The sequence below is a fragment of the Ursus americanus genome, chromosome 26 (genome assembly GCF_024610735.1).
Source record: "Ursus americanus isolate L20-20 chromosome 26, mUrsAme1.1.p, whole genome shotgun sequence".
In the NCBI taxonomy this organism is placed as follows: domain Eukaryota; kingdom Metazoa; phylum Chordata; class Mammalia; order Carnivora; family Ursidae; genus Ursus; species Ursus americanus.
Genome location: NC_142152.1, coordinates 14,659,649 through 14,674,228, shown reverse-complemented (window position 1 = coordinate 14,674,228; position 14,580 = coordinate 14,659,649). Strand labels below are relative to the sequence as shown.

At 44.0% G+C, this 14,580-nt stretch overlaps 1 protein-coding gene across 1 annotated transcript in view; it reads right to left on the bottom strand.

Annotated features, from left to right (window-relative positions):
* Window positions 1–6,343: 6,343 nt before the first annotated feature.
* Window positions 6,344–14,580, bottom strand: part of RAD51B (RAD51 paralog B) — a 695,021-nt gene continuing 686,784 nt past the window's right edge. The window contains exon 11 of the mRNA XM_087856053.1: window positions 6,344–6,735. Coding sequence (XP_087712179.1) covers window positions 6,648–6,735 — 88 coding nt within the window. The 3' untranslated portion in view covers window positions 6,344–6,647. The remainder of the gene's footprint in view (window positions 6,736–14,580) is intronic.

The window sequence follows — 14,580 nt, the reverse complement described above, 5'->3', positions numbered from 1 at the left end:
GTGTCCATAAACCTGAGGAACTTATGGCTCTTTCTCTTTCCTTCGTAGCTTCGTTACCAGGTGGTGACAAGAAAGTAAAGAGATTTCTATGTGAGGTTATGCTGGCAAGAAGCTCCCTTACCATCCTTGATTCCAGGCCTCCAGGGCAACCACTGCTGGGGTGTCATAGGCACCAGACTGTGTCCCTTACAGTCCACACTGGGCAGATAAGCAATTTTTGGGCAACTGTCATGTAGCAGATTCATTCTCAAATGAGGATGATGTATGTGGTTTTTCCCACTCTCTTCCACATTCTGGCCCAGAATTCTGGGCCTGGGAAATAGTCTGAGAATGTACCTGGGGATGTGAGTTAAGAGAATAGTTGTGAGGAAGGACTTGGGGAAAGAAATACTTCTAATCTGAAACTAATGATGTACTATATGTTGGCTAATTGAATTTAAATATTAAAAGAAAAAATACCATCTTCTAGACAGAGGGACAAAGTAGTTTTTCTCATGGCTTCCCTAGCCCATGGCTCATTTCCTCTGCCTCTCCAAGCTCAATAAAGGAAGTTGTGGCAGACAGTCTCCAAAATGGTGGCCCCCAGCCTTTCCCTCCTGATGTTCGTGTGCTGCTTCTCACCTCCCGAATCCGGGATAGCCATAGTGACTGGCTTGACCCACAGAACACAGGAGGTTGCATTCTGAAACTTCCAAGGCTTGGTTATAAGAAGCTTTGTGATATCCGTCTGGGTCTTTTAGAAGCTTTAGTCCTGGGACACTTGCTCTAAAAACCAGCTACCACCCAGGAAGAAGTCCAAGCCGTACAGAGACGCTGGAAAATAGGTGCTCTCATCAAGAGCCCCAGCTGAGCTCTCCGCCAGGATTCACGTCCCGGCCAGCCTTGTGAATGAATGGCATCCACTTGTCTGCGCAGCTCGGTAGAACTTTGGGAGGACTCCAGCCCTAGCTACCATGTGGCTGTAACAGCAAGAGATCCTGAGTGAGAACCAGCTGGCTGAGCCCGGCCAGCACAGGTGTAAGAGAGAGTAGTCAGTTGTTTTGGGGTACAGTGTTTTAGGGCGTCTGTTATGTAGCAATAGGTAATTGAACAGGAATGCATTGCTGGGTGGGGAGGGAAAAGAAAGGAGAGGAACTCCAGCCAGCACTGTCACTTTGAGGGGCTCTATTTCTCTTTCTGTCCCCCTTGGTACCTCCAACACCACCTGTTCTTTCTGAGCCCTGCCTGGCGCACAGCACAAAACCTTGTCCTGCTGCTGATTGTCGAGCGTGTGCTGGGCTCCTCCGTGGGATGGGGGTCACCCTGAGGGTAGGGCCCCGTCTTATTTGATTCCTACCCTCCCTGGGGCCGACCGCTCTAGTGGACACACACAGAGAATAACCGCTAGAACAGGATCTCAAGGTGCTTAAGTGGCTTGGCTTCTGATCTTTGACCTTTAATACCTGATATCTTATGTCCCTGCTGCCTGGGCCCCCCAGCCACACCATGGGAGGAGTCTGAACCCCAACACTCAAGGGAAGGAGATCAGGGCCAAGGGGGCAGTTGCAAACCTCCTGATTGGATCTGTCCCTTTGGAGGCTTTAGAATGGGGGAGAAGACACACGTGACAGCTCTGGGAACCAGAGGCGGTTTGTAACTGTGTTGGGGGGGAGAAGAGTGCAAGCCCCCAGGACTCATGAGTGGAGCTCCTAGGAACAGCTGAGAGCCCGTCGTGTGAAGGACACTTCCACATGTTCGAGGCCTCCCCCAGCTGGCCATCACTGATGTGTGTTGGAGATGCAGGTCAGCTTGTGCAGAACCTGGTGCCTGCCCCGGGGCCCTGCCAAACCCAGTGCACACTCAGAGCTTGTGACAGCGGGAGGAGAAAGGCACAGGAAGGGCAGCTCGGGAGAAGTTCCTTTGTCCCTTCAATCAACAGTCACCTGTGAGCCACGCTCGGCTCCAGGCACCGGGCACGTGGTAGGAGGCAGTCCTGCTTCCAGGTAAACGTCTTCTGGGGGCGTTGTATCTGAGATGCACGCCACCTGTGTCGGTAGAGCTTGGCTGGCCGGGAGAATCGGGGGAGCTGTGTCTTCCCTCCTCAGAGCTTAGCCTTCTGACTTCATTTCAAGATCCGGAAATCCCCGTGCTGTGAGGTGGTCATGGATGTGGGCACAAAAGCCACATGATCTAGGTTCAAGTCCTGGCTTCACCAGGACTTATTGGCTGTGTGATCTTGGGCAAGTTGCTTAACCTCTCCGAACCCCTTCCCCATCAGTAAGATTAAGTGCTTCATCTCAGGGTTGTATGGGGATTTGATGAGACCCTGTTGGCAAAGCAAGCACAAGCTCCATAGCTTGTTTTCTGACCTCCGGGAAGACTGGGCAGACGGGCGGATACCACAGGATATCCTGCTGGGAAAGCATTTCTGAGACCAGCAGCTCCCTCTGCCCACAGGTATGAATTACCTTTGTGACACGTCCCTGTGATGTAAAGAAATCAGTGAGGGAGCACAGACCATTCTCCTATACCCACCAAGCATTTGCTCGAACCCCAGTCCTTTTCCCCAGCAGCACACCTGTGTCATGCCGCCATTCGGATGACACTGTCAGCTAATCATTCTGAGTATGGAGTATGTTTTCTGATGAGAAGTTGGGCTCTCTGTGGGGAGGGTCGTTTTTCTGAAAAAATGCCCACTTTACCTCATCTTTTGGGGCCTACTTCCTGACCAACAGGCTCAAAGTAAGTGAAGCTAGAGCCCAGTGTCTGGGAAAGATTCCAAACCCCTGGTGTTTCCAACACAGAGGGGATATACTTACTGTAAATCTTTACTCTCCTTAAAGTAGTTTAACAGAAATAAGGCATTTGATCCTTCCTTAGTACATCTCAATAGTTCAATTTTCACTGTCATCTGAACTCAGGACATCGAAAAATAAAACATAAAGCCTTACTGGGCCTGCTGGTTTATCCATCATATTCTATTACCTTCTAAGAAGTCTGTCCAATTAGCATATCTGGTCACTTGCGGAACACCTGGCTGGACTATTTAGGTGGTGGCAAGGGAAGGATTGGCTTATTTTCCTCTCCAGATGTAATTCTTTGGGCTCTCCACCCAGGGTCACTGCGAGCTCACATGGCATGTAAATGCAAATAAGAAAAAGGCACCCCTTCTTCCATGTGGATGCAGCCACGCCGGGGGGGGGGGGGGGACAGCGTGGCAAGCAGAGTGAGGGCTAGATTTCAGTCCCCACTCACCCTCTTGTGCAGTGAACAGCCTGCATGGCTCCCCATGATGGCTCTGCCTCTACCCACATCAGTGGCGTCACCAGCTCCGTTTTCTCTTCTTGGAGATGTGTCTGCTGGAAGGGGATGGAGAGGGGGTCCTCATTGCTGTCTGTTAGATTCAGCCTTCCCGAGGCCCAAGAGCAACACCTTAATGTGGGTATGGTTTGAGGTCTGGGAGACTTTCAGGGCATTTGTAGTAGGGGCACTTTTTCAGGGACAGAGAACCCAGTCCTTGAAGTTAAGACAGTTTTGGGGAATACAGCAGCTGGTCAGTCTGCCCACAATCCCGCTGGGAAACCTGACAGCAAATGGCCTTGGATTTGCTCATTTGGATGCTTTATGGTAATTTCCAAGAAGGCTTTACCCGCTTCTGAGAAAGAGAGGGTAGGCTCATGGCACTAGTCTCCCCTTGTCTTCTTTTGAGCTTTGGTCTGTGGTTAGGACATCTGGGCACAGGAGTTGAACCCATCTCTGCTTTCATATCTAAATCCAGTCACCTGTCAAGAGGCCAGCCTTCCCTGCTTTAATGAGTCCATTTATGGAGTTCTCCATGGCGTGATCTGTGGGGGGAGGGGGTGGGTCCGGAAGACTCCCTGTGGGATCTCAGGGGTATCACCTTCCCTGGTTGTGCCCCAGCAAACCCACCTCTAAAATGGAATGAACAGCACGCAGCACGTCCATATCATGAATAGGTTCATGAGGACTCACGACAAAGTTTAGTTAGGTTTTTGGGGAAACGGATACATGAACAGACCCAGCACCAAATCCTGTTAGTAACCAAGGGCTCTCAGGACATGTGGAGATATTTGTTCATTTCCTAGCTTATTCGTTCAGCAAACATTTACTGCATATACCATGTGCCAGCTCTGCACGAGGCTCTGGGCAAAGAGGCAAATGAGAAAAATACTCTCTTGCTTTCTGTTTAAATGTCGTTTCCTTGGGAAGGCTTCCCTGACTACACCCTCCCAAAGCTTGGGACCGCTGCGTGTATTCCCTTTTGGTAAACGGTGCTGCACGTTAATTACTTGATCCATTTCCATTTCCACCACTAGACAGCTTCTGGAGCAAAGGGACCATGTCTGTGTTCATCAGAATGCGTTGGCACTAAATTCTGGCACCATGTGGCCCCCCAAAATATGGGTTGACTGAATCCATTTGTTCCCTCCCTTGTATACTAGATCAGAATGGCTCCTTCTCCTGCGATACTCCTGTGTTTAGGACATCTGGCTCCTGGGAAGGGTTGAATCCCAAACAGGGCTTCATCTGTTCCTGAGACAGTCAGGACCACATGATTGCCAAGGCCCCTCCAGCTTAAAGCCAGCAGTTCTGGGACAGATGGGGCTGTAGAGGCCTGGACAGTAAACAGGTAACCAGAGCATGGGGGTGTGGGCCAGGTTAGAGGCATGCTTGCAGGAACAATCCAGGTGCTCAGGCTCCAGACCGAATCCCTTCTTTAGGAAAGAAATAAAGATGTGAGCTGGGAATGCAGCTCTGAAGAAGAGTCCCCTGTGGGCCTGATGCTGACCATCCTCCACTCCTAGCACATATGCTCCAGTTGGGGGAGACTGACCTCCAGTGGGTCTGCCAGAGGCAAGAGGAGAGAGGGGAGTAGTGCTGCGGCTGTTGGTCTGCCTCCTACACCTGAGAGCTCTGTGTCTGGTTACACTCACTGTCACTGTGCACAGAACCGAGGTCACTGCTGGGCCCTGGTTGCTGACAGCACTGCTTTAGTTTTGCCTGGCCATTAAATCCTGGCTTTGTTATTCTGTTGTCAATAGCAACAGAAGGCAAGGCAGTTTTCTCCATGTTGGGAGCTTATTTTTCTCTCCTGTTAGATGGGCTATAACCAGTCCAGGGCCCTTGCAGGCAGGCTGGGTGCCCTGGGCTCCCCATCAAGGCCTTAAAATCCACACCCTGGTGGCTGGGGAGGAAAAGGTCAGGTTAGCTCTGCCCAGGCACACTGGGAGTGGCAGGATGAAGGGGGAATCTGTGAGTGGGGAGTTACCAGCTCTTCTAAGATTGGGCTCAGTTGCCCCTCTTTCGTTTTAAAGGCTACAGAATATCCATGGTGGCTGCCTTAGGGATGCTTAAAGCATGGGGAGTAGAGGAAGAAAAAGGAGAGGAGAAGGAGAAAAAACAGAAAAGGAATGTAAGAGTAGAGGAGAAAGAGATGGGGAGGGAATAAGAAGAGGAGAAAGGGGTCCGTGGAGAAGTATAGTAACTCCAATGGCAGCCTCTGCCATCACTTAGGATTTGAAGCGAAAGTGGGGAGACCCCACAGGCCTGGATGAAAAAAATAGGGATTCTCTCTGGAAGGGGCTTTTGTTTCCCATTGGGAAGGAGCTGCCATCATGGATGGGTGGACGGATGGATGGACGGATGGATGGATGAATAGGACAAAGACCAGTGGGATAGGATTTGCCAGGGATTGAGTGAGTGAAAGGGGAAGAAATAGAGTGAGAAGTGATAGAATCCAGTGATGGGGTGAACCATTTTAGACAGGAACTATCAACTATGATATTGGTGCCAAGTGGTGGTTGGGGGGGGGAGCTTCTCTCCGCCCCATCACTGTCTTAAATGAACATATTATCTAAGAGAAAAATAGTATTTACTCTACAAATAGCCTAAATAAAAATCCCCTAGCCTTTGTATTACCCAGTTTTCCACCTCTAGGTCCTCCTTTACAGGAACGCCAAAGCTTCCACTGGTCAAATGCAAGGCATTGTGTCTCCTTTAACTAAATCCCTTCCAAGACCAAGTGAATTTGGCTTGGATAGATAGGCAAGGGCCTGAAACATAATTAGAGGAAGCAGGGAAAATAAGCTTCAGATTAGTGTGAGGATAGAAAGAGTTAAAGAGCCTCAAAACTGTCAGTCACTCTTACTCAGGGATTTGGAGTATTAATTACTCTAACAATAGCAAATCATTGAGTAGATTGTCTCTTTTTTTAAGTGTAGAGCTATTCCCAGGGAAGGCCCAGTGGGAATTAGGGTCAGGGTCAAGGGTTAGGGGTCAAAATGTTACACCCTCCAAGCCTTGAACCAATAGTGTGGGTGGCTGGCACAAAGGTGAGCAAAGCTTCTCTCATGGAAGGTCCTTATCAGAAACAAGACTGCACGGAGGGATACTGTGAGCCAGGTTATAACGGCTAGTGGTGGTGGGAGCAGGTCAGAAGGGGCATCAAGTAGAGCTGTAGGGTAAGGGTGCCATTCTTTGGGCCCTGCTACCGTAGGGGCCTGCTGACTCACCTGGGAAGCCCAGAGCTCCTGGGTAGCTCCAGTCCAACAACCTGGCTGGGTGCATTGTCGGGTAAGTCTGGGTTGCCTTTAATGTCAACAAAATAATAGGAAAACACTGGCTTTTTCTCTAAAGAAGATGCGATGTCATGTTCGAGCCTCTGTACGAGTCGAAGAATGAGGAGGTCTGGTTCCCAGAGAGGTGTAAACCTTACCTGAAATCTTGGAAGTAGCCCTAGAGAGAGAGGGAAAGAGAGGAGCTGACCCAGGAGAAGTGGCCCGGGAGGCTTTGGCTTTGAGTTCCAGCGTGGGCGGAGGAAAGGTACATTATATTTAGGGCAGGGGTCAAGTGAAACTCTAGGAGAAACTTCAACCCTGGAGAGTGAATAGGCTTGTCATATTAGAAGCCTCTAAGGGGTCTTAAGTGTTCCTTTGGTCAAGGGGAAGACACAAAAGGTGCACTATGCAGAAATAACCTCCCCAGGAAGGCAAGCAGGTTTAATGGGTTTCCACAGAAGGGTGGAAGACCATTCCATCTTCCCTCTTTCAGGACAGGGAGATGGGGATGCTGGACCCAAAGGTTATGTGTTCACTTTTACGGACTTCACTGTGGCCTAATGTCTATCAGGATAGACAGCCACTAACTCTGGTTCTTGTTGTTTGTGGATTCCTTCCACCATTCCTTTGGCTTCCATTTCTAAATATGCTTCAGCCTGGGGGAGGCTATAGTGCCCAGCCCTGTCTAACTTGCTTTTTTGACCTCAGGAATACCTTTATATAAAACTAACCGTTTAGAACTCATGACTTTCCCCTCTTTATTATTTAAATTCCTGATTTTTAAAAACACTTTTCTTTATTCATGCTATTTATCTGTGTTTCTAGTTAAAAAAATAAAAATGCCTTCTCCAGGGTGCACGTATCAGGAGGGGACATTTTTTTCCTTGTGTGGTGAGCCCTACTGGCCAGGGCCAAATGCTGAGTAGCTTGTATGAACTTGACCTTGATCCCAAAATGATGGCCGTCCCCATGTAAGTGGTCTTCATTTGGTCTGCTGCTTTCTTAGCCCTCAGCAAGTTGTATCTGTGGCTAAGATCTGGAGGGAGGGACTTGGATCACCCTACGAAGCAGAGCAGCTAAACCAGGAATTCCAGTGTGGGTATAGGAGACAATAAAGAAAAGGCAAGGTGTGGGGAGGGGGCACTAATTGCCCTAGGGCTGCTGCTGCTGTGGGGTAGTCTGCTGAAATTGAGTTTCTGACTTATAAGGCCCCAAATAGTTAAGGCTAGGCCAAGGGCAAACTAAGGAGAGAGTCGGAAAGCGGTCTGCCTAAGGTCATTGCAATTAGTGGGCAGTTCATTGTTCAGTTAGGGACAGCATCAATAATTCTATAGTATCAGGGTCCTGGTGGGAAAAAGACAGAGAAGAACTTAATACAAGGATTCTTTAGCAAGGTTTGATCAGGGTTTAAGGGAACTAACAAAAATGGTGTGATACTCAAGGTTTAATAGCATTGAGGAGGCATTACCATCCCTAAGTCCAAAGGATCAAGAGAAAGGAAGAGTCACTAGAACCTAGAGAGAGATCCTGACAGGACCTGCGACCTATGACCTCTGCCAAATCCATAGTGATTTGGCAGAGAAGGAATTAAGGCAATAAATAATCTTCCTGCCTTCCAGTTTCCTGCTTGTACCTCTCTTTGCCTGAGCACAACTAGAAACCAGAGATCAAAGGAGCCCGATTAACGCAGTATAGACAGGTTAATCCTCTAAGGTACAGGGCAGGGTAAAGGGTGGAGAGTAGATCTGGAGAAGCAAATGGAAGCTATCCCGCCACCTGGGAACAGGACTGAGATTTGTTTTGATAGCCTCCACGTTTTTTCCTTTCTCCATTGTCCTACTTGTCCCTGCATGGCTTGTAGATGCGAGGGTCTTCCTGCTGCCTCTGTATGCCCTGGGATCCCCAGTAAGTCATTAGTGTCTAACTTTTGGGCATGCCTTCCCTCACCATTATTTCTTTATCAAAATCCGGTCTTAAGATTTCTGCTTCTGGCCATGACAGGGCAACAGGATCCAGATTTACTTTCCCGCCATGAACAACTAGTAAACTAAACAAAATAGACACATTGATGGCTTTAGATATCGCACAACAGGCAGTACAAGACTGCGATCCCTGAGATAAAGGCAATAAATGAGATGAGTCCAATGATCACGTCGGGTTCTGATTGGAGACACATTCTGGTATAGAGCAGAAAAAGGAATCCCAAGCTGTCTGGTGGTCTTGCTGAGTTAAAAGACAGAACGTGAAAACTTTGGATGGAAGTTGTAGGGCAGAGTTCTAAGAAAGTGGAGGTCTCTGTGGAAAAAGCCTCAGAAATCTGCATAAGGGTCCTTTTGAGTATTTGCTTAATACTAAAATGTACACAAAGCAAAACTCCATAAGGCTGGGCAAAGAATGATCAGGAAGTATCAGCTGAATAATTTAGAATTCACACGGGACAGATAAATGTTCAAATATCAACCAGTTGGATCACTCAGGGCATTTAGTAGAGACCCCGTAAGGGTCATGCCAACTAGTAAGTTTAAACTGTCCCTAGAGAAACTTTAGACCCACCCTAAAAAACTACAAACATGCCTCTAGAGGATTGATCTTATCCATAAATAACTTAACTGCCTTCCAGATAAAAGCTCAACATTTTTAAAAGAAAGATAACAAGACAATTAATAATGTAACTTTAAAAATATCCAACATCCAATCAAAAATCACTAGACTCATCAGGTAGCAGGAAAAGGCGACCAATAACTAAGAAAAAAAAAATCAGTCAATAGAAACAGACTTTAAAATGACAGAATTGGTAGAATGAGCAGACAAGCACATTAAAACAGCTATAATAAATATATAAAATATGCTTACGGATTTAAGGAAAATAATGAATAGAATGAGGAAAGAATGAAAGATTTGATAAAAACTATAAGCACTTAGAGACCCAAGAACCACAATGAAGCCCAAGCAGGATAAACAAAGAAAACCAACAAAGAAAATCAAATTGCTAAAAATTAGTGATAAAGAGAAAATCTTTAAAGCAGCCTGATGTAGATATATTTTATGGAGGCACAAAGATAACTGCAGACTTCTGATCCAAGCTATGCAAGCCAAGACAATGGAAGGATATCTTTAATGTGCTGAAAGAAAAACCGCTCAACCTGGAATTCTGTATCCAGCAAAAATATCCTTTAAAAATGAAGGCAAAATACGTTTTTGAGATACATAAAATCTTATAGAGAAATGTTAAAGGAAGCTCTTTAGGCAGAAGGACAACAGTACGTGGATCTACATAAAAGAATGAAAAATGCCAGAAATGGTAGACAAGAGGGTAAATATAAAACAGTTATTTTCCATGTAAAAAATTTAAAATATTAGAGAAAAATGAAAACAAAGTACTATGGAATTTGTAACATATGTAGAAATAAAATGTCTAACAACAGTAGCACATAGGACGTGAGAGTATAGTTAATAAGTCAATAGAGATAAAATGAAATCATAAAGAACCTTCAGTCCAAAAGAAGGCAGTGAAAGATGAAAAAGAGAACAAAGAAGAGATGGAACAAAAGAAAATAGTAGGATGCTATACCCACACCAGATTGTAAGTACATTGTGTATACTTGTAATTAAATGTAAATGGCCCAAATTAAAAGGCAAAGATCATTAAGCTGGATAAAAAACATTCTTTTTTTTTTTTTTAAAGATTTTATTTATTTATTTGACAGAGAGAGAGACAGCCAGTGAGAGAGGGAACACAAGCAGGGGGAGTGGGAGAGGAAGAAGCAGGCTCATAGCGGAGGAGCCTGATGTTGGGCTCGATCCCATAACACCGGGATTATGCCCTGAGCCGAAGGCAGATGCTTAACCGCTGTGCCACCCAGGCGCCCCTGGATAAAAATCATTCTAAATGGGTTTCATTTAGAATGTTTTTTATCTTTAAAAACATTTTAAATGAGACCCATTTAGAATGTAAAAACATAAATAGTTTAAAAGAAAAAGAATGAAAAAAGATATACCATGCAACCCTTATCATAAGAAGGATAGACTCTATTAATAGAGAAAGAAGACTTGAGGACAAGGAATACTGTCGGAGATAAAGATGGAAATTTCATAATGCTAAAAAGGGAAGTTTTTAAAGAAGACATAACAATCCTAAATGTGTGTTCACCCACAAACAGAGCTTCATAATACGTGAAACAAAAACTGACCAAATTGACAGGAGAAATAGACAAGTCCACAATTACCCTTTGATATTTCATCACTTTCAGGAACTGATGGAACAAATAGGCAGAAAAAATAGAAGACTTGAACGCTACTATTCACCATCCTGAACTGACATTTTTAGAACACTCCACACAACAACAGCAGAATACATATTTCTTTTCAAGTCCCATGGAATAGTCATCAAGATAGACTACAATTTGGGACACACACGTGCCCGTGCGCGTGTGCACGCACACACACACACACACACACACACACACACACACAAGCCTAAATTGGTTTTTAAAATGTAAAACTTTATTACAAAATAATGAAATTAGAATAAAAGCCATGAAGGTGTTTGGAAAATGCCCACATATGTGGAAGTTAAGTAGGACATTTTAAATAGCCCATGGGTCAAAGAAGATGATGCAAAGATAATTTAAAGTGATTTTAAATTGAAAAAAAAAAAAAACAAAGGCATAACATATCAAAATTTATGGGATTCAGCTAAAGCAGAGTTTGAATGAAGTTTTAAAAAAATCTTATTAAAAACATATTTATTGAAGTACAATTTCCATATTATAAAATTCATCTGTTTTAAGTGTACAATTCAATGGTTTTAAGTAAATTTACAGGGTCATGTAACTATTACCATAATTTGGATTATCTTCTTCTGGTTTCTCAGAAACTATTGTTAAATTGCAATTGCAATAAGGTAACAGTTGTTAACTTTTCTTCTTACCCATGCAGCCAACTTAACATTTTAAAATTGAGATACAATTCAGATAACATAAAATTCATCATTTTAAAGCATGCAATTCAGTGTTTTTGTGTGTGTGTGTGTTTTTTTTTTACTATATTCACTATGTAATCCATTAAAAATCCTCACTATCTTATTTCAGAATATTCCTATCACCCCAAAAAGAAACCCTATACCTATTAGCAGCCTGTCCTCTCTCCTCCCTCTCTCCCCTGGGAATCATAAATCAACATTCTGTTTCTATGGATTTGCCTATTTTGGACATTTTGTATAAGTGAATCTTACATTATGTGGCCTTTTGTGCCTGGTTCCTTTCACTTAACATTTGGATGGAAGTTTAAAGCTTTAAATGCTTATATTAGAAAAAAAGAAAGATCCATTTTTGACATGGTTATTAAGGCAGTTCAATAGGAATAGAATAGTCTTTTCAACTTACAGTGCTGAGACAAATGGATATTTTTATGCAAAAAAATAAAGTTGGATCCCTACCTCACACCATGTACAAAAATTAACTAAAAAATGGATCAAAGAACTAAATATATAAAATTCTTAGAAGAAAGAACAACATAAATCTTTGTGAACTTGGATTAGGCAATGGTTTCTTGGCTATGACATGAAAAACATGAGCAACAAAAGAAAAAGTAAACTGGACTTCATAAAAATGAAAAACATTTATGCAAAAAGATGCTATTACGAAAGTGAAAAGACAACCCGTGGAATGGGAAGAATATTTACAAATCACATATATGAAAAGAGATTTGTATCCAGAATATATAAAGAACTCTTACAATGGAACAATAAAAAGACAAACATTTTAAATTTTAAAAATAGGCAAAGGATTTGAATAGACATATCTCCAAAGAACATATACAAATGGCCAACACACACATGAAGAGATGTACAACATTTTTAGTCATTAGTAACATGCAAATCAAAATCACAATGAGATACCACTTCACTAAAAAAGACAATAACAAGTATTGCAAGAATGTGAAGAGATTGGAACCCTCCTATATTACTGGTGGGAAAGTAAAATGGTACAGCTGCTTTGGAAAATAATTTGACAGGTTCTCAAAAAGTTAAACATAGAGTTACCATATGACCCAGCAGTTCCACTCTTGGGTAAGTCCCCAAGAGGACTGAAAAAACACATTCACTACACTTATGTATGAATGTTCATATCAACATTATTCACATTAGCCAAAAGGTAGAAACAATCAAAATGTACAACCAACAAATGGGTAAACGAACTGTGGTATATCCATGCAATGGAATATTACTCAGTCATAAAAAAGAAATTCTGATTCATGCTACAAGCTGGATGAATCTTGGAAACATTATGCTAAGTGAAAGAAGCCAGACACAAAAGGTTACATATTGTATAATTCCATTTATATGAAATGTCCAAAATATGCAAATCCATAGAAAAAGACAATAGATTGTGGTTGTTTGGGGCTGGGAGGAGGGAGGAACAAGGAGTGACTGCTAATGGGATTTCTTTCTGGGGTGATGAAAACATTCTGAATTAGATAGTAACTGATGGTTACATGACCTTTTGACTATACTAAAAAAAAAAGAAACCAAACCACTGAATCAGGCTCTTTAAAGGGTGAATTTTATGGCATATGAATTAAGAAAAAAAATGAGGATCTGGGGCACCTGGGTGGCTCAGTCAGCTAAGTGTCCAACTCTTGGTTTTGGCTCAGGTCATGTTAGGGTCGTGAGATCGAGCCCTGTGTCAGGCTTCACACTCAGTGTGGGGTCTGCTTGGCATTCTCTCTCTCCCTCTCCCTTTGTCCCTCCCTGTCCTCTCTCTCTCTTTTAAATAAATAAGTAAATCTTAAAAAATAAGGATCGGATAGAAATGACTTTATGCCTCAGTACTGATAACTGATAAAGGCTTCATGTGCCACTCTTCACAGGAATATCTGTTTTAACTTAGGCCAACCCCTCCTGCCAAAGGCTACAGAACTTATTTTCTCAGAAAGTCTGGCTCCTAGGACTTTTGATTTTATTCTCAGCTTTGATTGCTACTGGGCTGCCTCTAAAGCCTGAAGACTCCTATAACAGGTCACGCAGGTTGAATTTGTTATTTTAGAATCGATGCTAACTTTCCTGCCAAATGAATTCTTTACGATCCATTGTTATCTTGTTCCCATGGCCAGGCTTGGCTGGAAGGATAAAAGATGAGTGTGGCACTTTAGAGTTTACAGAAAGCGTTTTCACATTCACCACTTTTTTGATGTTAGGCATTTGAATTTAAACGTGCATTATGACTGGCCACACAGCAGCAGGCCCCGAACTCTAGCCCCAATTTCTCCAACTCCAAAAATCTAGTCTTTCTTAGAACAAGCCAAATGCGTTTGTGGACAGGTCATGGAGAAAAGGCCTCCCATTCAGCCCTCCAAGGGTATTACACAGGCTCTTTGGCATTTAAACAACTGCTTCCACTGAGAATCTTCCATTGGTCTGCGTTATACAGAATGACCCCCATATTTGTCACGGGGAGCACCCAGAGATTAAACGGCTTGATCCAGTGTGCTCCCCCTTCACCACACCGTTTATGGACCCTTTTCCACTCCTGCAGGGTCACAGACACCCCCGGCATGCTTGGTGCCTATGTGCAAGCGAGTGGGCACGTGCGTGCGCGCACACACACACACACACACACACACACACACACCCTCTCTTTAGGGCTGAGAACTGAGTCACCTGGCTGCCTTCTCCCAGCAGTGCTGTGATCTGGGCTGAGTCCCCACTCGTATTTCTTTTTCTTCCCTTTTTTATTATGGTAAAATATAGATAACATAAAATGTACCATTGTAACCAGTTTTAAGTGTACAGTTCTGTGACATTGTTCACCGTTTGTCTCCAGAACTTTTTCATCTTGCCAAACTGAAACTCCACATAAGCTCCCCCTTCCCCTCACCCTCCACCCCCAGCAGCCACTGCTCTATGTGCCTCATATAAGCAGAATCATACACTATGTCACTTTTTGCCACTTGTATTTCTCAGTGGCAAAGGGTCCTCTGATTCCAGAGCTGGCCCACGGGACCTGGTGTTTGATGGGGTGAC